The 26,360-nt window shown below is 42.6% G+C and overlaps 1 protein-coding gene across 2 annotated transcripts in view; it reads left to right on the top strand.

The window, feature by feature from the left end:
* GPC3 (glypican 3) overlaps nucleotides 1-26,360 on the top strand; it is a 1,010,059-nt gene that overhangs the window by 796,251 nt on the left and 187,448 nt on the right. For both annotated transcript variants that reach the window (XM_073599177.1, XM_073599176.1), the window contains one exon: nucleotides 13,261-13,417. In XM_073599177.1, coding sequence (XP_073455278.1) covers nucleotides 13,261-13,417 — 157 coding nt within the window. The remainder of the gene's footprint in view (nucleotides 1-13,260; nucleotides 13,418-26,360) is intronic.

Genomic DNA, 26,360 nt, shown 5'->3' with positions numbered 1-26,360 from the left:
TACAATTCCCGTCATGCCTAGTCATGTCTGTGAATGTCAGAGTTTTACAATGCCTCTTGGGATGTGTAGTTCCACAACAGCTGGAGGGCCGTAGTTTGAAGATCCCTGCCCTAGGTAAATATAATTCTAAAAAAAAAAGGAGAAACCCAAACTACCCTTTTAAGAACTTGTTCAGATGTGTATTGCTTTTTGAAGAGGTCAGCATTTGGATCACTCTTCAGAGAGAATTTGACAGGTAGTGAGGAGGTATATTGCCTCCTCACGCCTGCTTTAACCCCACACTAGCGCACTGCAACCGTGTGCGGGTGCTTTCAGAGCAGAGCTATTCACTTTAATGGGTCTTGTTCAATGGAGGTATAATTTCTGCCGTGGCTGCGAAGCATAACTTCACAGTCATGGCATTTTAGCGAAAATATAATTTGACATTGGGGTGGGGGGCTGTCTGGTAGGCTGTTCGGGGCCTTGTAATTTCTAACAGCAGCCATGCCAGTGGGTGTGCTCCAGGATCACTAGATTACAAGCTGACTACTTTAATGTTTCAGTATGTAGACTGAGCTTGCGATATGCAAGGTTACATTTTTAGTGTTGACTGGAGTTTTCCCTTAAGCATGTGTGGGAGGTACAAGCATCTTCAGTTGACATGCTGTTTTTTATGATCACATTTTGAGTTCATCTGTCTATGACAAATGTCATTTATGGTCCATGATTAGAGTAAAATAAACCCATGTATGTTTTGAAAGAAACCTCCTGCAGTGAGAAAATTGATCTGTTTTACTTGGAGTAAGAGGGTAAACTGCTCACCTAGATATCAGGAAATGGCACAATTCCAGGTTAACATCTTTAGCTGAAAGAGGAAGACTGAACATAGAGTACCAGTTGGGAATAGTAAGAAAAAAAATAGCAATCTCTTCAGCTTTGATGAAGGATTCTTATGAAAGTAAAGCATGTTTCAATTTATGTCTTTTTTCATGAATTCATCTCCAGATTTACCCAGGGAGAGAGAAGGAAAAGTGTTTGAATGAGTAAATTCTAGTAATAGCGAGCACTTCCAACTCCCGAGAAGGGCCCTTCCCAGAAGCCTGTAATTTAATGACAATTTAAGATTTGTTTTGCTCCACTGTTGGAAACATTGTGTAGTTTGTTACTAAAGTAATAAATATTTTCTTTTGATTGAATCCATACATGCTTGAAATGAGTTTGAACATTTGCCTTGCAGTAAAACAGAGACAAATGTAAAATAATATTTGCCGAAGGGATAGGAATTTGAAAAACTCAGATTTCTGAAAAAAAAAAAAACATGCTTGTACATACTACATGATCCATTTTGTAATTTAATTATGCTAAAATGACCTTTCCATTTCAGTCCGCAGTCAAATTTTCTATGAATGTCAAGGAAATTTAAATATTTTCCTGGCAACCATGACAACAGTATTCATATAGTAGAAAGCATTTCCATAATTCTTCATCCCTTGCTTCTATTACTAGCTCACTAATTCTAGATTTTGAGTCAAATTATTGGCAGTCTGTTGCATCAAATATGGCAATCTCCTTTACTTGATACACTGAAAATGCATTATTGTGCTTCAAATGTGCTGCATGTCTAAAAGTGTTCAATGTTTCTGAACAGGACTCTTTAACAGGGATTTACTGTCCCTCTATATTTGTCCCTTCCTGTTTAGGGAGGTGTGGCTTCTGAGCTATTTAAAGGAGAGATGAGTTAGTTTTAGGATCTTTAACCAGGGAGCAGGAAAATGGAGTATTCTGCATTTCACTCATCATGCCCCCAGAGGGTGGCCCGTAAAAACTTGTTAAAGACAGCGTTTCATTTTATTTACTGTTTACTTTTTTGTGAATAAGTAAGTGTACTATTTACCCCTTACTCATTCACATGGGTGAAGTGGTCAGACCCCCACAGCCACTGCGTCAGGGTTGAGGAGAAGAGGCCTTTGTCTTCATCAATATGGAGACAAAATATTTTGCCTGGTATAGATGAAGGGGTATCTCTGGCAGTTTGTTTCGAGTAGTAAAGCTGCTGAAGCTATTACACTTAAAGCGGAGCTCCAGCCCCCCCCCCCCCCACTCCAAAAATTAAGTTAGCAGCTACAAATACTGTAGCTGGTGACTTTTAATATTAGTACACTTACCTGTCCAGGAAGCCTGTGATGTTGGCACCCCAAGCTGATCCATCCATCGGCTCTCGGTACTGCCACCATCATTCCTTGTAAGGGAAACCAGTGGTTAAGCCTTTCAGCTTTCCAGCTGGTTCCCTACTGCGCATGTGCCAAGCACTCTGCGCTTTCTGAATGGCCCGGTGGAGGGGGAAGGAGGAAGGCGACTGAACTTCCTGTGGTGAGGTCCATGACAAGGTCTTCCCGAAGTGGGGATGGGTACCTGTCAAAAACGGGTACCCGCCACCCCCCACCCTCCCCCGAAGGTGCCAAATGTGGCACCAGAGGGGGGGGTGAAGAGGCAGATAAGTGGAGCTTCCACTTTTGTTTTGAGTGGCCTTAGAGTGTATATGGACTTTTTAGGCACAGGACACGACAGATTAAAATTTACAAATATTTATTCACAAAACCCATAAAAGTTTGCTACAATAACCAACTTGTTATAAAACTCATAAAACACTGCATTCTGAAAGTATACCCCAGTACCTCAGGAATGGCCTGCTGCTGGCCTGCATAGTCTCCGCCTGACTTTGAGTGTGTCTACAATTATATGTTTATACCTAGTAAGTGTATATGCAATATTCACCTTGTTATTGGGAATTCAGTCCATGATTTTAATATTATTTTTTTTTTGTATGCACCTTTCTTTTGTATAGTAGACGCATTACAAGCTCCTGAGGAAACGACTCTAAGGTCACGAAACATTTTGAGCAATAATGTCTAAGAATGTGGAACCCCCCGTATCTGCAAAAGTTTACAGGCGTTGCCTAGTCCATCATACAGCGCCTAAACATATTTATTCCAGGGGGAATACACCTTTTCATACATACATACTTTCAAAGTCTGTTGTTTTTATGATAGGTTTTATAATAGGTTGATTATTGTAGCGAACTCTTGTGGGTTTTGTGAATAATGATCTGTAAATTTGAATCTTAATGTTGTGTCTGTGCCTAAAAAGTTCATATACATTTTCCATAGCTTTTTCTGTGGTTTAAGCTGCTGAAGCTGTCAATTGCTGGCAATTTAAATTGCACTTCTTCTTTGTAAATACAGATGTGCCACTTTAATGTGGCAATTTAGAGGGAATCACTAAGACATATTTTTAAAATGAATTTTGCTTTTTTCATGTTTCACTTTAAGCATTAGTAAAATTACTGCTCCTCACCAAAAATAATCTAAATTGTTTTCATTTTTTTTTTTGTGCTTTGCTACATGTTTCCCATGGCAGTGCCCCATGCTATGTGTTTAACAACCCCTTGCCTATTAGCCAAGAAAATGATGACCATAGCTGATTTTTTTATTTTTATTTTATTTGGCTCACATTGAGTTCAATAGGATTCAGATTCAGCAGCTGAACGCCTGTAATGTTCACTGAATCTGCCTCGAATAATGTAAGTTCAGCTCATCCCTAGTAAGGATGTGTAATAGGATTTCACAATGATGCAACACAGAACTCATGAACATTAAGCCAAAAATTATATTTCAGTGTATATTCAAAGGTGATTGTATTTGAATATTAATTTTTATATCAATGGCTGAAGTTGACTGTATGATTTGAAGATGTTGATTCTGAGATTGTTTAGATAAATTATATTTGCTTGAAGCACTGTTATTACACTTGTATTACACAAGTGCTGTAGGTCCTGGCCGGTGGGGACCAGGGACAATATACTACAATAAGCCCTGTTGCAGGAAGAGATTTCCCTTGCAGAATCAGTCGCCATCCAGTTTCACATTTGGCTGTTTCGAATAGGCAAAAGCTTGTGCACATTAGGAGAATGAGACCCTGTCTAGCTTTGGAACCTAAAAGGTCACATGGATAGCTATGGCGTTCTGACATTGATACTTAACATTGTTTAGCTCCAGGCAAACGGCTAAATTCATGCTTGAAGTATATAAGATCCATTGGAAGTCCATGCACACAATCCAGGTAGTATCTGCCCGGGTGCACTGCAGCAAAGTAACATAAGTAGACAAATAAAACGTAGTAAAGGCACTCATCAGTCTTGAGGTGGAGTGTGTGTCCAAACAAGAGGTGTTCTATCTGTCTTGATATTCAGTGCATGCAGGAGAATATGCAATGCACAAATGCAATGCGCAGTCCAGTGTACAGTATGCAGATGTTAAGCATAACTAATGGTACACCCCAGTGTACAGAGTGCAGGAATCAGGGTATGTAATGTACAGGATACAGTAGTTATACATATGCAACATACAACACAGCATACAGAATATGGCAGTCAGGGTATATAACAAACAGCACAACATACAGTGAACAGTAAAAAAACTTTCCCATTGCCAGACCATGTAGAGTAAGAAGTAATGTCACATTTGAAAGGAGGTCTCTGGAGCTTCCCCAAATGAGGAATGCCTATCTCTTATTGGCAGCAGTGTATGAGGTCTAACAACTCCAACTTCCCACCTAGCTCACCCCTGCCAGTCTCTGGCCCCCTGCTGACCTGATGGAGCCAATGCCTGGTACGAAAGTACTTCCTGTACCCGTTATCAATGGTCCTGCCTCACATACATCAATGTTAAACTGCCTTCCTCCAATATACCCCAGTGCCGTTCAAGCCCCCCAGGTTTACCCCCTGCCCCCTAGATACTCCAGTGTTCCACCTCTTACCCCCTTACAACACCCTATTTCAGTGTGTGCCCCCCCCCCCCCACAGGGATTACCCGTGCAGAGTAAGCAAATGCCTTTTAACTCATGTATCCTCTGTATCTCTGCCAGCTGCTGCTGCCTCAACACTTCCAACACTAGCTGTCCCATCCCTGCTTAGACCTTGCTGAACATTCCACCACACCACTGCTATAGGTATGCTTGACACTGACCTCATTACTTATAGCTGGGCCAGCCTGATGAATCGAGTGCTGCAGACACTGCTGCCTTGGTGAGGCAGGAAAAGAGCTGGCTGCTGGAGAAGTAGCTGAATTAAAAAAAAGAAGATGGAGCAGTCAGTGTCGGGAAATATAAAAAGTGACAAAAAAGATAAAGTCCGTGACTTTGAGAGTGACTTCAGGTACAAACAGTCCTTATTGCAAATAATTCCACCAATAGTGATTGGAGACTTTAGTGAGTGAAAACATCTCGTCAAAAGGATCCACCACCTATGCAGATATATGCTTACCAGAGGTAAGCTTTAATAAAGCTTATGCCAGAAATCCACTCTGTGGGGACACCACCATCGGTCTCAGCATAGAGGGAGGATCATATATATAATAGTGTTCCGCGCTTAGGACGGGCTTATAACCGAACTGCAGCCCCCCTAAAAGAGAAAGCACCAATGGTGCAATCCAATAATTGTGTAGTCTAAAGAAATAGGGGATTGGCGCTGTTCACTAATAGAGAATGATAATGAATAAATCAATAAACTATATAAACTGCTAACAAAAGGAAAACATAACCCCTCAATGTTGGGTGGATAAAAAGTGTAACAGAATACAAATAATTATTGAAAATTGTGCTAAGAATGGTCAAAGGATGTGCAGAATACCTAAGTTGCAAAAATTGTTATCACAAAATAAAGTTGGTAAAATAAAACACCAAGCATTAATAAAGGTGAATGATCAATCAGGTGTATAAAAAAAAAAAAAAAAAAAAAAATTTTGTATGTGTGCAATGAAAGATATGGGTGGGTATACCTAAAAAAGAGGGCAAAACACCGTGTTGCCCACTAAAAATAAATATGTATACTGGTAAAGCTGAATCGTGTTGGAAAATTTATATGTGAAAAAATGTGAAAAAATGTAAGAATATATATAAAAATGTGAAAATATGTATAAAAAGAAAAAACAATCGGCATGTGATGTGCAGACAATCTGAGTGCACAAAAAACAAAAAAGTGAAAAAACCAAAAAGAAAATAAAAGTCCCAGCAACCAGATCAATTATTAAAAAATATATATAGAAAGTCTTTATATCCGTGAATAAAAAACAGTTCTTATGCAGCCAGCTGATATATCTTCAAAGGTTGCGGATAGGTCTATCCCAATAAATATATGTTGTCCCGTGTGGAGTCCCCTCTAGTGCCCCCACTCACCAGAGTGCCCAACCCCTGCAGGGGTAATGAGCATGTAGATGATCAGATGATCCAAGCGGTCGGTGTCCCCTTCACCACCTAATTTCCACCTGTGTCACCCGATCACTTTCAAAAGGCATCCATCCGGAACAATTACCATGTGCAGGGAGAAGAGAAGAGCCTTATAGTGTGATTCCGAATATATATTTATTAAACTCAAGTCAACAACAAAAAGAAATGAACAAAATAAAAAACGAAATAAAAAACTCAGAGGTTAAAAGAAAATGGCACTATGCCGGCTGGCTCCACATGAGAAGCCGCAGACAGTGCAATGTGAGCGGCTTGCGTTCCACAGCCGTCTGCCGGAACCAGAAGTACAAAGCAAAACACAAATAAGAAAGGACGTATGCGTACCAGGAGGCCACGCCTTACGCGTTTCGTCATCAAGACGTCATCTGAGGCGCGGCCATCTTGGTACACCATACGTCTATAAATACTGCACGGAGGCGCCACGGAAGCCAATCAAAGAGGCGGTCTCTGACAAACACATCCGCCCTGCTGATAAAACAGTATGGATCAGTGTCAGTATGGTGTAAGGGGAGAGGGTATGCTGTTAAGCACCCCCTGGTGGAAGTTGAACCAATTGGTTTCCAAAATAAAAAATAAATAAAAAAGAAATCGAAAAGAGCACCTCCGTGTGTGCTAAAAGCATAATACCACCATTTAGGCAGAACAATCTGTACACAACGAGATATATTAGATAATAAAAACCAAAACCATTGTGGCATAGAGGAATATACAAAGGAGGGAGCAAATTCACAATACAAACAATATAATGTCATGTACACTAAATCATTTAAAATGAGGAATAGAGGAATATGCAAAGGAGGAAGCAAGATCACAATATAAACAATATAATGTCATGTACACTAAATCATTTAAAATGAGGCTATACTGTCAAGATAATAGATTTATATAAAAAACCCCAAAAACTATGTAAATTAATTCTATATGAAAAAAATTTTCTAGAGGGAGGGAGGGAGGGAGGATCGCCCGGAACTCTCCGACAAAAAGGCCAAAAAACTCAGCAATAGGAACCCAGGGAAATAAAAAACACATCCTCCATAGTGTGAATCCGCTTAAACAGTTTATTGAGAAAAAGTAAAAGTAGCGCACTTACTAGAAATAACGAATAAAACAGCATGTAAAATAAATCAGCCGGCCGGCCTGCATGCACCCGTTCACAGTGGGATAGAAACGATGACGTCAGTGCGTCTGCCTTCCGACGTACGTTTCGTCCTATTGGACGTTGTCATAGGAACGGGCGACGCACTGACTCATCGCTCCTTAAATACAATTATGGAACCACACCTCGTTCTGAAGCTCTAGTGGCCACATCCTAACTTAAAAACAGGAAGTACTCAAGGTGGAACCAAGCCTCACTTTGGTATCAGGAATATGACGCTGATCAACCCTATCTCATAGCGAACAAGAGAATAATATGCATGGAACGAACATTCACTACAGCACTTGGACAGTGAAATTTCTCGATCGCTAGAGGGGCCAAAACAACATGTATATATCACTTGAAAGTATGAATCATGAACACATTAACTAAGCTTCACAGAATAATGCTATTTAGAGAATAACCACCTATTAAAATAACTTAATTTGGAATCATCCTTTCAAAATATATTCATAAACGGTTAGAGGGACGGCATCTAGTGGGGAATGCTCAATTACATGTGTCCCTAGATGGCATACATAATTTGCCTAGGTATTAATGAAAATAATTTTTTATTGTAACATTCCCAGAGTCATATAACACTCTGTGATGGAGTCCAAATCATATCACTCCCCTATTAACACATTAAAAACATGAAAATTAAAAAGACATAAAAAATGAAAATTATAAAGACATAAAAAACATGAAAATTATAAAAATTATAAAAAACGGGGGGTAAAAAAGCCTCATAGGATACGTAGGCCTCCACATAACTAGCCAACCAACTATTATAAAATTGAACAAGAGTAGAGCATACCAAATTATTGATAGACCTACGTATATATCCTAACGGATAATGGTTGACAAGTAGGGCAAAAAACTCAAAAATTTATTAATAAAAAATATAAATACTTAAGAGTTGCTAAAAAAACTCTAAACAGTCCGAAACTCTAAACATGTGTGCCTCCATCATAAGGGTGTGCAACACCCTAAGGCCATAGTAACCAATATTGGCCCCAGATGTTAGAGCCAATAGAAGTTCATAACAAAAGGGGGGAAAAAAAACACTAATGGCCATTTGACAATAACTAATTACCATTAAAGCAAGGCCACCAGAGGATCAGAGCGGGTTCACACCAAGGCAGTAAAATCAAAATAAGACAGCTATAGGCCAATAATCACAAATAATTAAAATTCTTCTTTACAAATATATAGCCCTCACATCTCAATAAATGTATTATGTAAAATGTAAATTCATGAATTATCTAGAAAGGCATTAAGGTCTACCTCAACGTTGAGCCCAAACGGGGTGTAACACCTGAGTTTGTATATCCAGGCCATCTCAAGTCTAGAAATCCCCCTTAGAAGGGAGCCCCCTCTCCAGGGCGTGGTATATCTATCGATCCCAAAAAGATAGTCTTTCTAGGGTCTCGATTGTGTGTCTCGAGATAATGTCTAGAGACCGGATGCTTGGGGAAACCTGTCAAGATGTTAGTTACATGCTCATTGAGCCTTACGGAGAGAGGGCCTTTTGTCCTCCCTACGTATTGCAGTCCGCAAGGACATTGCAATAGATATACCACGCGCTCAGTAGAACACGTAATAAATGATTTAATTTCAAATTCAACCGAAGTACTGGTAGAAGTAAACTTATGTGTTCTCCTATGCATACATCCACTCAGGGAACATATTCTGCATTTCTTACATTGGTAGAAACCCGTCATGTACTCAAAAAAACCCCTCTTGATCTTGCACACCCTTATGATGGAGGCACACATGTTTCGAGTTTCGGACTGTTTAGAGTTTTTTTTTAGCAACTCTTAAGTATTTATATTTTTTATTAATAAATTTTTGAGTTTTTTGCCCTACTTGTCAGGAGCGATGAGTCAGTGCGTCGCCCGTTCCTATGACAACATCCAATAGGACGAAACGTACGTCGGAAGGCAGACGCGCTGACATCATCTTTTCTATCCCACTGTGAACGGGTGCATGCAGGCCGGCCGGCTGATTTATTTTACATGCTGTTTTATTCGTTATTTCTAGTAAGTGCGCTACTTTTACTTTTTCTCAATAAACTGTTTAAGCGGATTCACGCTATGGAGGATGTGTTTTTTATTTCCCTGGGTTCCTATTGCTGAGTTTTTTGGCCTTTTTGTCGGAGAGTTCCGGGCGATCCTCCCTCTATGCTGAGACCGATGGTGGTGTCCCCACAGAGTGGATTTCTGGCATAAGCTTTATTAAAGCTTACTTCTGGTAAGCATATATCTGCATAGGTGGTGGATCCTTTTCACGAGATGTTTTCACTCACTAAAGTCTCCAATCACTATTGGTGGAATTATTTGCAATAAGGACTGTTTGTACCTGAAGTCACTCTCAAAGTCACGGACTTTATCTTTTTTGTCACTTTTTATATTTTATTTGTTTACAGTTTTTTTAATACAGTCACATTTCTTAACTATTTAATTTATCACATTTATATTGTGTTGACATTTGGGTTCGGAATATAAGATATTGCCTTGATCCTATCACATTATTTGAGGTATTCGGGAATTCACTTACTATATAAAATTTTTAGCGCGGTTCTTTTAAATTGTTTTACTTATTTGATTCTTCTACCTGAGAATTAGAACTGCAGCTTGGGGGTGTAGGGAAGCGCAGTAATTTTTTATTTTTCTTTGGTTTATTTGCATATTTGGTATATTGTTGCTGCTACCCATTATAAGTCAGTGTCGGGAACTAGAGCACCCAGCAGGAGATGTAGGGAATGCGCCTCAGGTGCCCAACAATAATTACGCCCTTGGTGACACCATCACTTAGTAAGTGTTTTGGGTGTGGGATTTAGGGGTATATGTGTTTGTGCATTCCATTTCTTAATGTCTTGACAAAGAAACTTTGGACAGAATATACCCCTCCTGTTTGGACACATATTCTGCACTGCAGAGTGAATGAACAGGACGCTACTGTACAGAGGCTTCCTGTTCATTTACAAACGGAAGCATAGTGAACACATATAATTATGCTTTAGTTATGAATGACCAAAGGAGTGATCGGTACTGATCATCCACTGTGTTCATTCAGGAAAAGAAAGGACCAGTAAACATGACATGTTTCCTGTCCCCCCCCACCCGCTCTCCATTCTTACACTGATCCCCCTATGTACCCGCAGCAGCTGACAGCCAGTGAGAGGGAGAGGAGGAGAAGCCAGCTCTGCAGTGTTGAGAGGGGGGGGGCACAGGAGTATTAGAGCTACCAAGGAAAGGGATCCTGAACAGCAGAGGGGGAGATCAGAATGGGGGGGTTGGCTGCTGAAACTGATCCCCCGTGGCACTCCCAGCTGCAGCCAGTGGGAAAAAATGGAGAAGCCTGATGCATTCCAGGGGGAACAATGGAGTATCAATTTCAAGGACTGCCCTTCCCTAGTTGCTCCTATCACCTCCTCCTGTCAAGGATCCTCTCCCCCTACTTGTCAGTTGCCCAAGCACCCTTGTTGAACTGATGGGTCTTGGGCCCCCTATAAAAGGACTGGCGCTACCTTCTGATCGGGAGCCCTGCTTTTAAGTATGAAGAAGCATTGCCTTCTCCCCGTGACAGTTCTTGGATCAAGCAGCCAGTCCCTAGGATCAAATACTTTCTGAGCGAGTGATATCGTCGATGGAGGAAGAAGCAGGAAGGTATTGCTCTCAAGGTAAGTATGTGGGAATTGGAGGGGGGGGTCTATTGAGAGACATTATGGTCCTGTACATGTTCACTCAGCAAAGCAAATTTTCAGGTGTCATTGGAGTTTCTGGAGAGTGGCTGATGATTTAACCACCTCAGTACCAGCATGCCCTCTACATTACCAGACCATATTTCAGGTTTCAGCACTGTGATACTTGGACTGAAAACTGCTTGGTCATGCAGCGCTGTACCAAAATAAATGTTATGTTTATTTTAGATAGCTTTCTTTGGGTGGTGGTTAATAACCATTTGTTTTTAGCTTTTATTTTTTACTAGATAAAGTAAAAAAGACCAAAAATAAAATATTGGAAAAAAACTTTCCTTTTTTTTTTAAAAAAAAAACATAGCAAATAATGCCACGACAGTATGACACCCCTCCCCCCCCCAATGACCCCTTTTATGAAAAGTGGACACCCCAAGGTGATCTAATCTTCTTGCTCTGATTTTTTTGGAAATGAAGAAACATGCTGGTATTAGGGGGGTAAAAACCTGGAGCTTAGTAATGGTGCAGGCACAGGTCATACACAGAGGGATCAGGAGCTGAAGGTTTAATGTACAAATCACATACAATGGAGGGATGGAGATGAAGGTGTTAATGTGCAGGGTAAGGGGTTAATATACAGGTCAGATGAGGGATAGAATGGGGATGGGGATATTATGGTAGGAATGACGTTGGAAGGATGGATTTAAATACGTTTGGCACTGTTAATGCATTGCTCTAGTGCTGGCTGCTAATCAGGAGTCTCCCTGATTAGTGTGTGAGAGTAAAGAGTGCTTCCTTGTTTGTATTGTGTGATGCTGTGATTGATCACAGCAATCACGTAGCACAGAGCCACTCTCGTTGGCTCTGTACCTTTAGCTTGTAAACAGCTGTGTCTAATCGCATCGTAACCACAGGCCTGTGCGTGCAGGCATGCACAGAAACGCAGTTCTCAGAGGACGTATCAGTACATCCCCCTTGAGACAATGGGGAGCGGACTGACTGTACATGTCTGCAAGCCTTATTAAAAGGTGCAGATTTATAGAGACCCATTCACTAGAACTCACATTTTAAATGAAAACCTTGCAGCAGTAGAGGATAAGTTAAATGGACAGCTGCTGGAAGGGTAAACTGCAACGCTTTACCATCTGGCAGCTTTCTGTTCCAACTGCGGTAGGGGGCGCAGTGGTGCGCTATTCAGAGCATCGCACAGCTCCCTTTTTTCTTTTTCTTTTTTTGGTGAAACTTTACTTGAAGTGCACAAAAGTGACACTTAATTTATGTCAATGTGCTGTGATGCTGTACAGTGACATGTGTTTCCTGTACAATGCAATGCGATAAAATGCATCATGTCTGCATCTTATTACAGCTCACTGCAGCACATCCTAGGGCTCCATTGTAGTGTAAATAGGACACACAGAAAACAATTGTTTTCTGTGTGTCCTAGCAGTGACCGGTTCACACAAGTATTGTTTGATTTTTGTCAGTTTCTAACAATCAGAAGTAGAATTTATGCCCCTAAACCACTCGCATCTATTCAGTCTTTCATTTTGGAATAAATTAGGTTGAGCCCTTGATGTTCAAGGACTTGCAAAGTACAGTAGCTATTTCCAACCACTCTATCTTTTGTTTATACTGTTCCAGCTTTATATCACACAGAGCTGGCCACTGTTAGATTAGGGTGCTTCTTTGCCTTTGAAAGGTGTTCGATGACTGAAGCCACTTCCATTTCAAAGTCATGGCACTTGTCCTAAAGAGTCCAGATCTAATCCTGAAGACAGCTGCTCACTGACCTTCAGCTAGTCCTTTCATATTGCTGCCCTTTGGCCACTTGAGCTACATGATGTGTAAGTTGGGTAGGGCTAAAAAAAAAACCCAAAAAACAAATGCATGCAATTGATGCTTATTTGATATGTACTTCAACATGGGTATTTTAAATATTACTAGGGGAGGGACATTTAGGTAGGATTGAGAATGGAGTGGCCCTGAGCCAGAAAGACCATTTGAAACTTGTAGTTCAGCTGCAGCTAAACGCAGAGCAATACAATATGTGCTTTGGTTATCATGTTTGTATTAATAATCTTGCCATTATTTTTAAAGTTTAATCACTCTAGGCTTTTCTTCTTAATAACTTCTCACGTGTCCTCAGCTTTTAAAGGGAATGTCAACACAGCGTAGGAAGAACAATGGAAGAACTGCTGATGATGAGGAATCACAAAGTGGTGATTGCGATGATGAGGATGCATGTGAAGATGGCTCAGGAAAAAGTGCCCTAAGAATAAGGAATCGGCTAAGGTTAATACCAGGTAAGACTGATTTTAGTTGACAATAATAGCCGTATTATTTAAAAAAAAAAAAAAATCCAAACACATTCATTACCTAATGTACCTGTAATCTATTTTCATAAACATGTTTCCTACTGTGTTTCTTCCTCCTATTAACTTCCTCCGGGAGCTCCTGAGCCTTTCCTTTTCCCCTTCACTTCTGTTTGCTTGGATTGTGCCGTGCACATTAGTTGCGGTCATGTGCACTGCTCTATAGACGCTACAAATTCCATAGTCCATAGTCCCGGGTCCATCTTGGGAGCGAGCTCCCGTTCACACATACAGTGGGATCATGCAGAATGAACAAAGCCTTCCTCTACACAGGGCTGTCTTTAGTGCAGGGCAAACGGGGCACTTGCCCTGGGCCCAATCTTTGTTGGGGGGCCCGCGCTACCCGTGAATTGGGGCCCCGATGACAGCTTTGCAGAGTGCACAAAGGACACGGGAGGATGTATTTCCGTGCTAGCCAGCTGAGAGGGGGCAGGGTCAGGAGCTCCACTGACGCTCACTGGCTCTCACTACAGACGCTCTGTTCCGAGTATACAGGCTGCACATGGGCGGGTTCAGAGCATCAGTGGAGCTCCCGCCCCGCCCCGCTCAGCTGGCTAGTGCGGGAATACATCCTCCCGTGTCCTCTGTGTGCTCTGCAAAGCCGTCATCGGGGCCCCAATTCACGGGTGATGCGGGCCCCCCAACAAAGCGTCAATGGAGCTCCCGGCTGTTGTAGTGAGAAGCCCCGCCCACAGACCTGAATGTATGTAGTGAGTTTGGCTGGCCAGGTATGTCCTTACACCCATAAAATGCCTGACTGTTTAAACCCTGAGCTGTGTTATTCAACTGTAAAGCTGTGCGTTGCTGAAAGTTCTCTGACCATCTCCTGTATAATGTCTGCAGTCTCTGATTGTCTCCTGCAGTATGTCCGCAGTCTCTGGTAATCTCCTGAAGTATGTCCGCAGTCTCTGGTAATCTCCTGAAGTATGTCCGCAGTCTCTGGTAATCTCCTGCAGTATGTCCGTAGTCTCTAGTAATCTCCTGCAGTATGTCCGTAGTCTCTGGTAATCTCCTGCAGTATGTCCACAGTCTCTGAACCTCTCACGCAGTATGTCTGCAGTCTCTGACCATCACCTGTATAATGTCTGCAGTCTCTGATTGTCTCCTGTAGTATGTCCGTAGTCTTTAATTGTCTCCTGCAGTATGTCCGCAGTCTCTGGTAATCTCCTGCAGTATGTCCGTAGTCTCTAGTAATCTCCTGCAGTATGTCCGTAGTCTCTGGTAATCTCCTGCAGTATGTCCGCAGTCTCTGGTAACCTCCTGCAGTATGTCCGCAGTCTCTGAACCTCTCACGCAGTATGTCCGCAGTCTCTGACCATCACCTGTATAATGTCTGCAGTCTCTGATTGTCTCCTGTAGTATGTCTGCAGTCTCTGATTGTCTCCTGTAGTATGTCCGCAGTCTCTGGTAATCTCCTGCAGTATGTCCGCAGTCTCTGGTAATCTCCTGCAGTATGTCCGCAGTCTCTGGTAATCTCCTGCAGTATGTCCGCATTCTCTGGTAATCTCCTGCAGTATGTCCGCAGTCTCTGGTAATCTCCTGCAGTATGTCCGCAGTCTCTGATTGTCTCCTGCAGTATGTCCGCAGTCTCTGGTAATCTCCTGCAGTATGTCCGCAGTCTCTGGTAATCTCCTGCAGTATGTCCGCAGTCTCTGGTAATCTCCTGCAGTATGTCCGCAGTCTCTGATTGTCTCCTGCAGTATGTCCGCAGTCTCTGATTGTCTCCTGCAGTATGTCCGCAGTCTCTGGTAATCTCCTGCAGTATGTCCGCAGTCTTTGATTGTCTCCTGCAGTATGTCCGCAGTCTCTGATTGTCTCTGCAGTATGTCCGCAGTTTCTGATTGTCTCTGCAGTATGTCTGCAGTCTCTGATTGTCTCCTGCAGTATGTCTGCAGTCTCTGAACCTCTCCTGTAGTATGTCTGCACTCTCTGAAACTCTCCTGTGGTATGTGTTTTAATGTGCCCTTTTACTTGCTCAATTATTTGGGACTGCTCCACTGCTCAGTGAGAGGTAATGATGTGCATTAACCTCTAGCAACCATTCAGTGAACAGTAGTGATCTGCTTTAATCTCTAGCAACCAATCAGTAAGTGGTAATGATGTGCTGTAACCCCTAGCAACCAATTTGTGAGCGCTAATAAAGTACATGAACCTCTAGCAACCAATCGGCAAGCAGAAATTATGTGTGGTAACCTCTAGAAACCAGCCAGTGAGCAGTAAGGATAGGCTGTAACCTCTGGCAAACAATTGCAATCGCTGCGTGATCTGCTGCAATAAACTGATTTTAAGTCTACCTGCTATTTTTTGTATGTCTCAGAATGGAGGGGGGGCCAAAGAAAATGTTTGCCCAGGGCCCAATCAAAATTAAAGATGGCCCTGCCTCTACAGAAGGTCAGATAACGGAAACTAAAAGAAAAAAAAAGGGAATTTGGAGATGTAGAGGTGGGTGAGAGCAATAGAAGGAACTTTTTTTGAGTTAAGAATTCATACTTGAATATAATCTTTTTCTTTTTTACCACTTGCCGACCAGCTGCCGTCATTATGCTGTAGCAGGTTGGATCCCGTGAATCGCCATAGCTGTACGTTGGTCCCTTTAACAGCCATAGCAGGCACGCGCTTGCCTGCTGCATGGCGGGGGAGCTTATGCGCATGGCCCGTAGCTACGACGTCCGCCGGCCACCCGCGATCGCTCCACAGAGAGCCAGAACGGGGATCTTTCAATGTAAACAAACAGATCCCCGCTCTGTCAGGGGAGTACTGAGTGATCGTCTGTTCCTAGTGATTAGGAACAGCAATCTCTATCTACTCCCAGTCAGTCCACTGCCTACCACAGTTAGAAACACCTCCCAGGGAACACATTTAATCCCTTGATCACCACTAGTGTTAACCCCTTCCCTGCCAGTGCCATTTATACAGTAATCAGTGCATTTTTATAGCACTGATTGCTGTATAAATGTCACTGTTCCCAAAAAAGTGTCAAAATTGTGCGATCTGTCCGCCGCAATGTCACAGTACCGCCAAAAATTACTGATCACCGCTATTACTAGTAAAAAGAAATAATAATAAAAATACCATAAATATATCCCGTATTTTGTAGAGGCTATAACTTTTGCGCAAACCAATCAATATACACTTATTACGATTTTTTTTTTACCAAAAATATGTAGCAGAATACATATTGGCCGAAACTGATGAAGACTTTTTTTTTTTTGGATATTTATTATAGCAAAAAGTAAAAAATATTGCGTGTTTTTCTAAATTGACGCTCTTTTTTTGTTTATAGTGCAAAAAACAAAAAACGCAGAGGTGATCAAATACCACCAAAAGAAAGCTCTATTTGTGAGAAAAAAAGGACGTAAATTTTGTTTGGGTACAGTGTTGCACGACCACGCAATTGTCAGTTAAAGTGAAGCAGTGCCGTATCGCAAAAAATGGCCTGGTGATTACGTGGGAAAATCGCCCGGGGCTAAAGTGGTTAAGCCATGATTTACTGTCACGTTAATGATGGAGATGCTGAAGTGTACCTTGAAGCAACATGTTTGTATCATGCTGTAGTGTGGTTTAGCTTTTCCTGTTAAAGTGACTCTACCACTATTTTAAAAATAAAAACTAAAGAATACCTATAAGGAAAGGGGTTAATACTTATTCCATCTTTCACCTGCTCCATCGATCTTTGCTGTTATCACAAGTTATACTTGCTGAAACATCATCTGGCATTAATCCAGATGTTTCAGAATGCTTGACTCCCCACTGTACTTTGGGGTTTCTTCTTCCACCTCCTATTTCACTACGGTGCCCTGTACGGATTTGAAGACCAGAGGTCGGAACCACAATGTGCAAAGGGGAACCAGGCATCCGACACTCCCAGAAGTGTTGAATGCTGAATTTTTTAGTTTTGTAGCTTCTGAAGACAAACAGATATTAGCAGCACGAGTGAATGGAAGGCAAGTATTTGCCCTTCTCTTTACAATCATGTCTTTTGTCTCTATTTTGAAAATAGTGTCTTAGTCATGTTGAATATTGTTCTGTGTACTTGAAAAGTCCTAATGTAGATCTACCAGCACTTTTTTTTTATTTTGGTTATAGTAGGGGAGGCTTATAACTCCTAGCAGTTTGTTGTCATCTGTTTCCTATTAGGGAGATTTTTTTTTCACTTCCTGTTGCAAAGCCACATCAGGAAGTGATAGGAAATCTGTCCAAAGTGATGGAAGTCCAGGGTGACCAGAGCTAATGTACCCATTGAAAGATTTCCCTTCTATTTCTTTTCTGGAGACAACACAAAAGTTGGGGTTTTCTTTCACTTTCCCTCTTGGTGACCCTAATGGCAATGAAAACTGGAGCAGTGTTTCAATCCAGCATTGGCAATCTCCTACTTTTCTTATAACACCTGTGCTTACAGTGTCAATACTAGCTCAAAGATCACTAAAAGTCACTTATTTCTCGCAACAATTTTAATAAATTATCTGTACATTGACAGGTGTATTAAACGAAATATTAATATCTAAAAAAAAATTGAGAGATGTGGTAGAAACATTAATGAAGATATATGCTAATGCTTTTAATTATACTACTAGCCCTTTCCTGTAGGACCAGTGTGTTGCTGTGACATTGTGAGTTCAGGGAGGGTAAAAAAACTGTATTGTAAGTTCTATACATAAGAATATGTTTATGGAAGCCTGATGTTAAACAGTTCAGTGTACACTTGTCCAAAAATAACCATGCTAGCTCACATAAGTCCATATGTGTGCATGACAAAGTATTCAGAAACAAGCATGGCATTATGGCAGGTGCAGCTTTGTGTTTGGCTCTTTAGGAGTTAAATGTGCAGGCTGTAGTGTTTTTAATGAAGCTAAGCAAAAAATAATTACTTCCAATACATATTCTAGTACACTGGCGAGTCTTGCAAATTGCAGAATTACCAGGCTGCAAGCCCTGGTTTGCCAATGCTCTCTGACAAATTTTAATTTTCCTGCAATTATGCATATGGCAATGTTCTCTTTTGAGTTGTTCACGATGTCATCATAGGTGTGCGCAGCCTATTGCATTAGGGTGTGCACCCCAAAGCTCAAACACACGTCTTTCTCTGCAGCCTCAGCTGCACTGGACAGTGAATGACAGGTCCCCAGGTTCTGTGAAGCCACATAGTTAATCCGGTTGAATAAAGACACGTGTCCATCCAGTTCAACCAATTTAATGGGAAGTGCTCTGTGCTGAGAGGCTTCCTGTTTATTCACAAACTGGAGCATAGTAAACACAGTTTACTAAGCCTCAGTTATGAATGAACACAGTGAGTGTGTTCACTGTGTTAATTTGAAAAAGGAAGGGGCCGGTAAATAACATAGTAACTAGCCCCTTTCTTTGCTCTCCATCCAGAAACATCCCCCGCAGCAACTGAGGGGAGGAGAGAGGAGGAAAGCCAGGAGCACTGCAGGGGGCGCAACATGGGGGGAAGCCCAGGCAGCAGGGGGAATTGGCACTGCATAGAGTGATTAGGGTGTTCCCAGGCACACCTGGCACACCACACCCCCTGTGCACACCTATGGATGTCATGTTACATATTTGGTAGGAATGACCATTAGGTTCGTTGAGTTATGGAATTACTGCCCTAATACAAATGAAAGCCAACATCTGGTTAATTATAAGCCTTACTGATGCCCTTGGAGGGCTTATTTGTACTGCCTGTGGGAAATCTGTACTGTGGCCTGTTGGTGAAACATTCATTCCTTCTGTGAGTTGTGTGTTGCTAAACTGGATATAAACCATAGTGTTGACAAACAGAAGATGCAGACCTCATGACTAAAGTATTGCTGATGTTGCGGTTGCCATGACCTTACATCTATTACTCACATACCATTCTTTGCCTTAAATAATAACAACACATATCTTGGATTTAAATGGCCATAGCAGCGTTTTTATTAACAACTATAAATAACACAATAACTTTTAATTCCATTCCACATAAACAAGAACTTTCCAAACCTAAGATATCTAAGTGCCTGTTTCTATGCCTCAGGTAGATGAAGGACGTTTTCTCTATCACATTGGCTGTATCCAACACCACTTTACTATACTGGCCCCTAGCTGTAATTACACCAGCTCAGGGACAATTTATTACCAGTTTTTACACCTGATGACTGATAGCCTCTTACTGACTTCACTTAGTAGGGAAGGTACACCCATACCGAGATACCGAGATGGGCCCAACCCCCACACCCCATGTACTGTTTTGACCATGCCGATACCCCTGCCTGCTGTTATGACAATGGAAAAGGAAAAATAAACTGCACTAAGATGAATGTAAATAAACAGATATACCTTATCCAACATCAACTGTCTAAAAAATTACAAAAGTAGGAAGCAGCAATTCTCCTGCATAACATTAATACAGTGAATGGAATGGGAAAAATTAGAATCATGTTAAACCCATGAGTTAAATATGTGAATCACTAAAACAAACCAAATTAAAATAGATCCAAAATTGATGTGAAAAGAAAAGGTCTATATGTGTTATATACCAGAGCTATCAGGCTCATATGTACAAACACACATAGAGTGGTATAATGGAACGCTAGATGAATACCAAACCAAAAAAAAACAGCGGAACCAAGTGACTGAATATACAAAACTTGTAAAAAAAAAACAAGAAGAAAAAAATAAATAAAATGAATAATGTCCAAACATATATGTGACATCCACCCGTGCAAATTCATAAAGAAAGAGAAAGTCCATCCACAGGTAAATGGATCTTCATTGTTAATGTGGAGAGGAATGTGCTGAGTCCACCACCGCTGTGTAAAAAATTACTTCTTACCAGAAACCCATGATCCTTCCAGGGTATGTCAGGTAGAGCTACCTGGAGATGGAGGTTAGCAGAGTGCTCCGTGTGTCAGCATTTATATTTTACATGCCACATACATCTATCTATTGGTTGGAATTCTATGAGGCGGTTTGAGGAATAACAGCCCCGCTTGGCTTATATTGGAGATCGCAGCAGTGTTATAAGCGATTTGAAGTGCAGTAGCTCTACCTGACATACCCTGGAAGGTTTACCATTATCACAGGCTTTCCCAGATCCTCTGTAATGGGGGATCATGGGTTTCTGGTAAGAAGTAATTTTTTACACAGCGGTGGTGGACTCAGCACATTCCTCTCCACATTAACAATGAAGATCCATTTACCTGTGAATGGACTTTCTCTTTCTTTATGAATTTGCACGGGTTAATGTCACATATATGTTTGGACATTATTCATTTTATTTATTTTCTTCTTCTTTTTTTATTTAAAGTTTTGTATATTCAGTCACTTGGTTCAGCTGATTTTTTTGGGCTATTCATCTAGCGTTCCACTATACCACTCTGCTCGTGTGTTGCTAGGTCTGCAAAAGATCTGGGGCTAGAGCCCATAGCAGCGGTCACCAACCTTTTTGCAGGCGGGGGGGTGGTAAGCAATTTTTCGCGGGCATTTTGTTGGAGCAGTGGCTGGTGTTGGCGCTTCAATCATCATGGCACCATGGTTGTTATGGTGTCAGGGTGATTGAAGCGCATTATTTTTATTGTTACATTGTAATATATATAATGAAGTGGTTCAACAGTGTGGTCCAGTTCTGGGAGGGCGTCTGTTGACATCCTCCCAAAACCATGCTCACTGTGGTGCACACCCAGCTCACTCTATGACACAGCTGATCACAGATTGGGGTAAAGAGCCAATCACAGCAGCTCTTTACCACGTGACGTGATCAGCTGTGTCCAATCACAACTGATCATGATGTAAACTCACTTGCCAGCATTCCTTTCCTCACACTGTCACAGCGTGAGGAGAGAGCCAGTAACTGGCTTGTGTGAAAGGGGACATCTGCACTAATCAGGGCACTAATCATCAGTGTCCTGATCAGTGCGGCCCATCAGTAAAGGCGAAAAAATACCTGTTTGCAAATAAAATTGTCATATGGATACAGTGCTGCATGACTGCGCAATTGTCATTTAAAGTGTGGGAGAGCTGAAAGCTGAACGTTGGCCTGGGCAGGAAGAGGGTGAATGTGCCCAGTAGGCAAGTGGTTAAATCTTTAGGGGTTCCAGCTTTTTCATTAAAAAAAAATTACTTTACTAACGCTTTAGGCCTGGGTCACATCTATGCAGGTTTGCAGCGTGTGTTTGCGCAGGCATGGCAGACCATTCCTTTGAATGGGCTGCTGTGCCTGCATTTTTAGGCAGAAAAATGCAGCAGCTTTCCACTTTGCGATTTCCCTGCAGTTCAATTTTAGATGTGTGGGGGTGCCATTAAGAATGAATGGCAGCCTCACGTGTTTTTAAACAGCAGCATGTTTTGACCCTGGGTGCTGGAATTGCTGAGATTCCTGCAAACGCTGCTGTTTAAAAAATTAATTCCTAATGGCACTCCCACGCATCTAAAAATGCAGCGCATTTGTGGGTGCGGGACCTGCAGGGAAATTGCACGGTGCAAAAAGCACCATGCGATTTCAAGGCCGCTGAATTTTTAAAATGTTGCATGCACCTTTTCTTTGCAGGAAATGCAGGCATGGCAGGCATCAAATAAATGGGCTGCCATCCCAGCGCAAACGTGAGCCGCAAACCCGCATAGATGGGAACCAGGCCTAAAGGAAGCCCATCAAGCAGTGTTGCATTTCACTCATGTCTATGTCTGGAAGATGTGCCAGTACCACTGTTGGTGCATGCTAGTGCTCCAATTGGTGAACAGTTCAGCCACAGCCAGATCAGGATTTAATCCACACTCACAGGCAGACTATTTGGGGAGAAGGACCTACCTGGTCCTGCCCAGCCGGGCTCAACATCCGCTGGCTTTCAGTACAGTGGGCACCTGCTCTCTCCCACTCCGATCCCACTCCAAAGCCTCTGGCTGTCACCACCACTGCTGGCTGCCGCTCCGATCTCAGACCATATTCTGCGGCCTCCCAGGTCCTAAACATGCGGTCTACATGGGGCGGGGTCAAAGCATCAGTGGAGCTCCTGGCCCTGCCTGCTCCCTGCTAGCCAGGGAATAATACAGCTGCCCATCTCCCACCGTATACCCAGTCACTTTGCAAGGCGGAAGTGTAGTGATGCGGGGCGGGCGGGTGGAGAGAGATGATGTCATGGGAGGGACATGGCTCGCCCGCCCACTCACTCGCTTCTCTCACCTGCCTGCTCGGATCCCTCATGCAGCCCATCCACTGCACTCGCGGCCAGGTGGTTAGGCAGGGACCCCTGCAGTAAGAAAATCGGGGCTATGGGCCCCAGATTCGGGTCTATAGCCCAATAGCCACCTCCTAACGACGCCTCTGCCACTCTGTGTGTTTGTACATATGAGCCTGATAGCTCTGGTATATAACACATATACCTTTTCTTTTCACATCAATTTTGGATCTATTTTACGTTGGTTTGTTTTAGTGATTCACATATTTAACTGACGGGTTTAGCGTGCTGCTATGACAAAACGAACCCCCAAACCCACCAGCAAAAATCCTAAGATCAAACACCCTGTAGCACCTGTAACCCACCTAGAGGAAATACAATACATAAAACAAGCCATGCAAACCACATAACAAAGTAACAGGGAGGGAGGGTGGGCAAGTGTCTTCCACGGTGACCAGGCTCCCACTGGCCCTCAATCAACCCCTCCCTTCTGCTGGATCCTGCTGCCACACCCAGCCACATTCTTGCCCCCCTTTGGCCACCCAATAAGATAAGCCTTTTACTCTTATTTTACAAACCCACATTCTAAACTGCCCGACTACAGCTTACCTTCCAAATGCTGTCATGCAGGCCCTCCACTTATGCTACACATTCAGTTACTGCCCTTTAATTTCATATTCCAAATTTCAAGGTATGGTAACGAATTGCCAGAGTATGAATTGGGGAACACCAGGTGGTAATGGAGTATATATTGCATGTGTGTACATAAGACCCTGGACTAAGATCCATTGATTATTTGTACTTTTTTGCAGTCATAAATCTTCTGCTATTGTGAATCATGTGATCTTGAACTCCTGAAACAGTCATGTCTTATGGTGCAAAATAAAGGTTGTGTTTTGCCTTGATTTATGGAACAATTGTGAATGATAATGGGGAATCACTGTGTAGATAAAGGACCCAATTGTTATATCACTGTGCACAAGTAGAGTCAAGTAGTGCAATCACCATCAAAGTAACGGTGATCGTATATACAAACAAGAAACACATATCAAGAAAGTATGTTACGTACCTGGTGTATGAGGTTGATGAGGTGAGGAAGGCCTCTTACACTTCCAGCCCAGGATCCATGATAGAGCTGCCAGGTGGTGCAAGAGCATGGAGCTTGACCTTGACCTTGTATTCTCCCATCTCTGCAACCCTGGAAACCTCACCCAACACCCCCTTTCCCCTCTCTGATCACAACCTCATTACTTTCACTGTATCCTTGCCTCCAACCATCCATCCCTCCAAGCAGCAAACAATTACTTGTAGAAACATTCGCCACTTTAACCCTTCTCTTCTCTATTCTGCTACTGACCACCTATATGACATAATCTCTCCCCTGTCCTGCCCTGACCTGGCCACCTCTGTCTACAACAGTTCACTCCCATCATCACTAGATGCACTTGCTCCTCTAACCACACACAGAATCTGGCCCCGACCGTTACAACCCTGGCACACTGACAACACTAGAAATCTCAAGAGACATTGCCGTGCTCTTGAACGATTGTGGTGTAAAACTAAATGCCTGCAAGACTTCACCCTATATAAATCTTCCCTTCTAAAATACAATTCCTGCCTCCATGCTGCCAAACAAGCCTACTTTGTCTCTCTTATTAATTCCTTGTCATCCAGTCCCTGTCGGCTCTTCTCAACCTTTAACTTTCTGCTTCGTCCCCCACCCCCTCTACCCACTAACTCACTCACTGCCCAAGAGATTGCCAATCACTTCAAAGACAAGATTGATGCAATTCGTGAGGACACCTCCAACATACCTTGCCTAGCAGCTCTCCTCTTTTGAATTGGCTACTGCTGAAGAGGTTACAAATTTTTTCTCAGATGCCCACCTAACCAGTTGTCCCTTGGATCCTGTTCCCCCACAACTACTACGGTCATCCTCTTCTTCTATCCTATGCTCCCTCACTCACATCTTCAATCTCTCCCTCTCTAGTGGCACCTTCCCCTCCCCTCTAAAACATGCGCAGATCACTCCCATACTTAAAAAGCCCTCACTGGACCTTACCAACCTGAACAACTTAAGACCAATTTCATTGCTCCCATTCACCTCTAAACTTCTAGAATGCTTATGCCCCATACACACGGACCTTGTTGTCGGAAATTCCGACCGTGTGTAAGCTCCATCACACATTTTCCATCGGATTTTCCGACACACAAAGTTTGAGAGCAAGCTATAAAATTTTCCGACAACAAAATCTGTTGTCGGAAATTCCGATCGTGTGTACACAAATCCGACGGACAAAGTGCCACGCATGATCAGAATAAATAAAGAGATGAAAGCTATTGGCCACTGCCCCGTTTATAGTCCCGACGTACGTGTTTTACGTCACTGTGCTCAGAATGATCGGATTTTCTGACAACTTTGTGTGACCGTGTGTATGCAAGACAAGTTTGAGCCAACATCCGTCGGAAAAAATCCTAGGATTTTGTTGTCGGAATGTCCAAACAAAGTCCGACCGTGTGTACGGGGCATTAGTCTACAACCGTCTTAGCTCCTACCTCAGTGAAAATAACCACCTTGACCCCTTACAGTTTGGCTTTCGCTTGCAGCACTCCACGGAAACTGCCTTACTAAAACTCACTAACGATTTACTAACTGCTAAAACCAACAGCCAGTACTCCATACTCCTACTATTTAACCTCTCTTCAGCCTTTGATACTGTTGACCACCCGCTCCTTCTCAATAAACTACATTCCCTTGGCCTCCGAGATTCTGCTCTATCCTGGTTCTCTGCCTATTTATCACAGCGCTCCTTCAGTGTCACCTACAACTCTGTCTCCTCCTCTCCATTGCCCTTTTCTGTGGGGGTCCCCCAAGGCTCTGTTCTTGGACCCCTTCTCTTCTCTATCTACACCTCCTCCCTTGGTCACTTGATACCCGCCCACAACTTCCAATACCATTTATATGCTGATGACACCCAAATCTATCTGTCTACTCCTCACCTCACTCCTTCAGTCTCCTCTTGCATTACTAACTTACTAACTGACATATCAGCATGGATGTCGCACCACTTCCTTAAACTAAATCTCTCTAAAACTGAGCTATTAATATTCCCCCCTGCCCGTGCCCCCCTCCGTGATTTTTCCATCAACATCAAGAATGCAACCATCAGTCCCTCCCCTCACGCCAGTGTACTAGGTGTAATCCCAGACTCTGACTTGTCATTTCAGCCTCAAATCCAATCGTTGTCAATGGTTTGTAGAATTCACCTCCGTAACATCTCAAAAATTCGCCCCTTTTTAACAAATGAAACCACCAAGCTCTTCATTCACTCCCTTGTTATCTCTCGCCTTGACTATTGCAACTCCCTTCTCATTGGCCTGCCTCTCCATAGGCTATCCCCTCTTCAGTCTATCATGAATGCTGCTGCCAGACTTATACACCTTACCAACCGCTCAGTGTCTGCCAACGCTCTCCTCCAATTCCTACACTGGCTCCCAATTACCCAGCAAATTAAATTCAAAATACTAACCACAACATACAAAGCCATTTACAACTCTGCCTCGAGCTACATCACCAATCTTGTCTCCAAATGTCAGCCAAATCATCCCCTCTGCGCTTCTCAAGACCTCCTGTTCTCAAGCTCTCTCATCTCCTCCTCCCATGCTCTCATCTCCAGGATTTCTCCAGAGCCTCTCCCATCCTCTGGAACTCGCTACCTCAACCT

The sequence above is a fragment of the Aquarana catesbeiana genome, linkage group LG09, assembly GCF_042186555.1.
Source record: "Aquarana catesbeiana isolate 2022-GZ linkage group LG09, ASM4218655v1, whole genome shotgun sequence".
Taxonomy (NCBI): Eukaryota; Metazoa; Chordata; class Amphibia; order Anura; family Ranidae; genus Aquarana; species Aquarana catesbeiana.
This window is presented reverse-complemented; position numbering and strand designations above follow the sequence as displayed.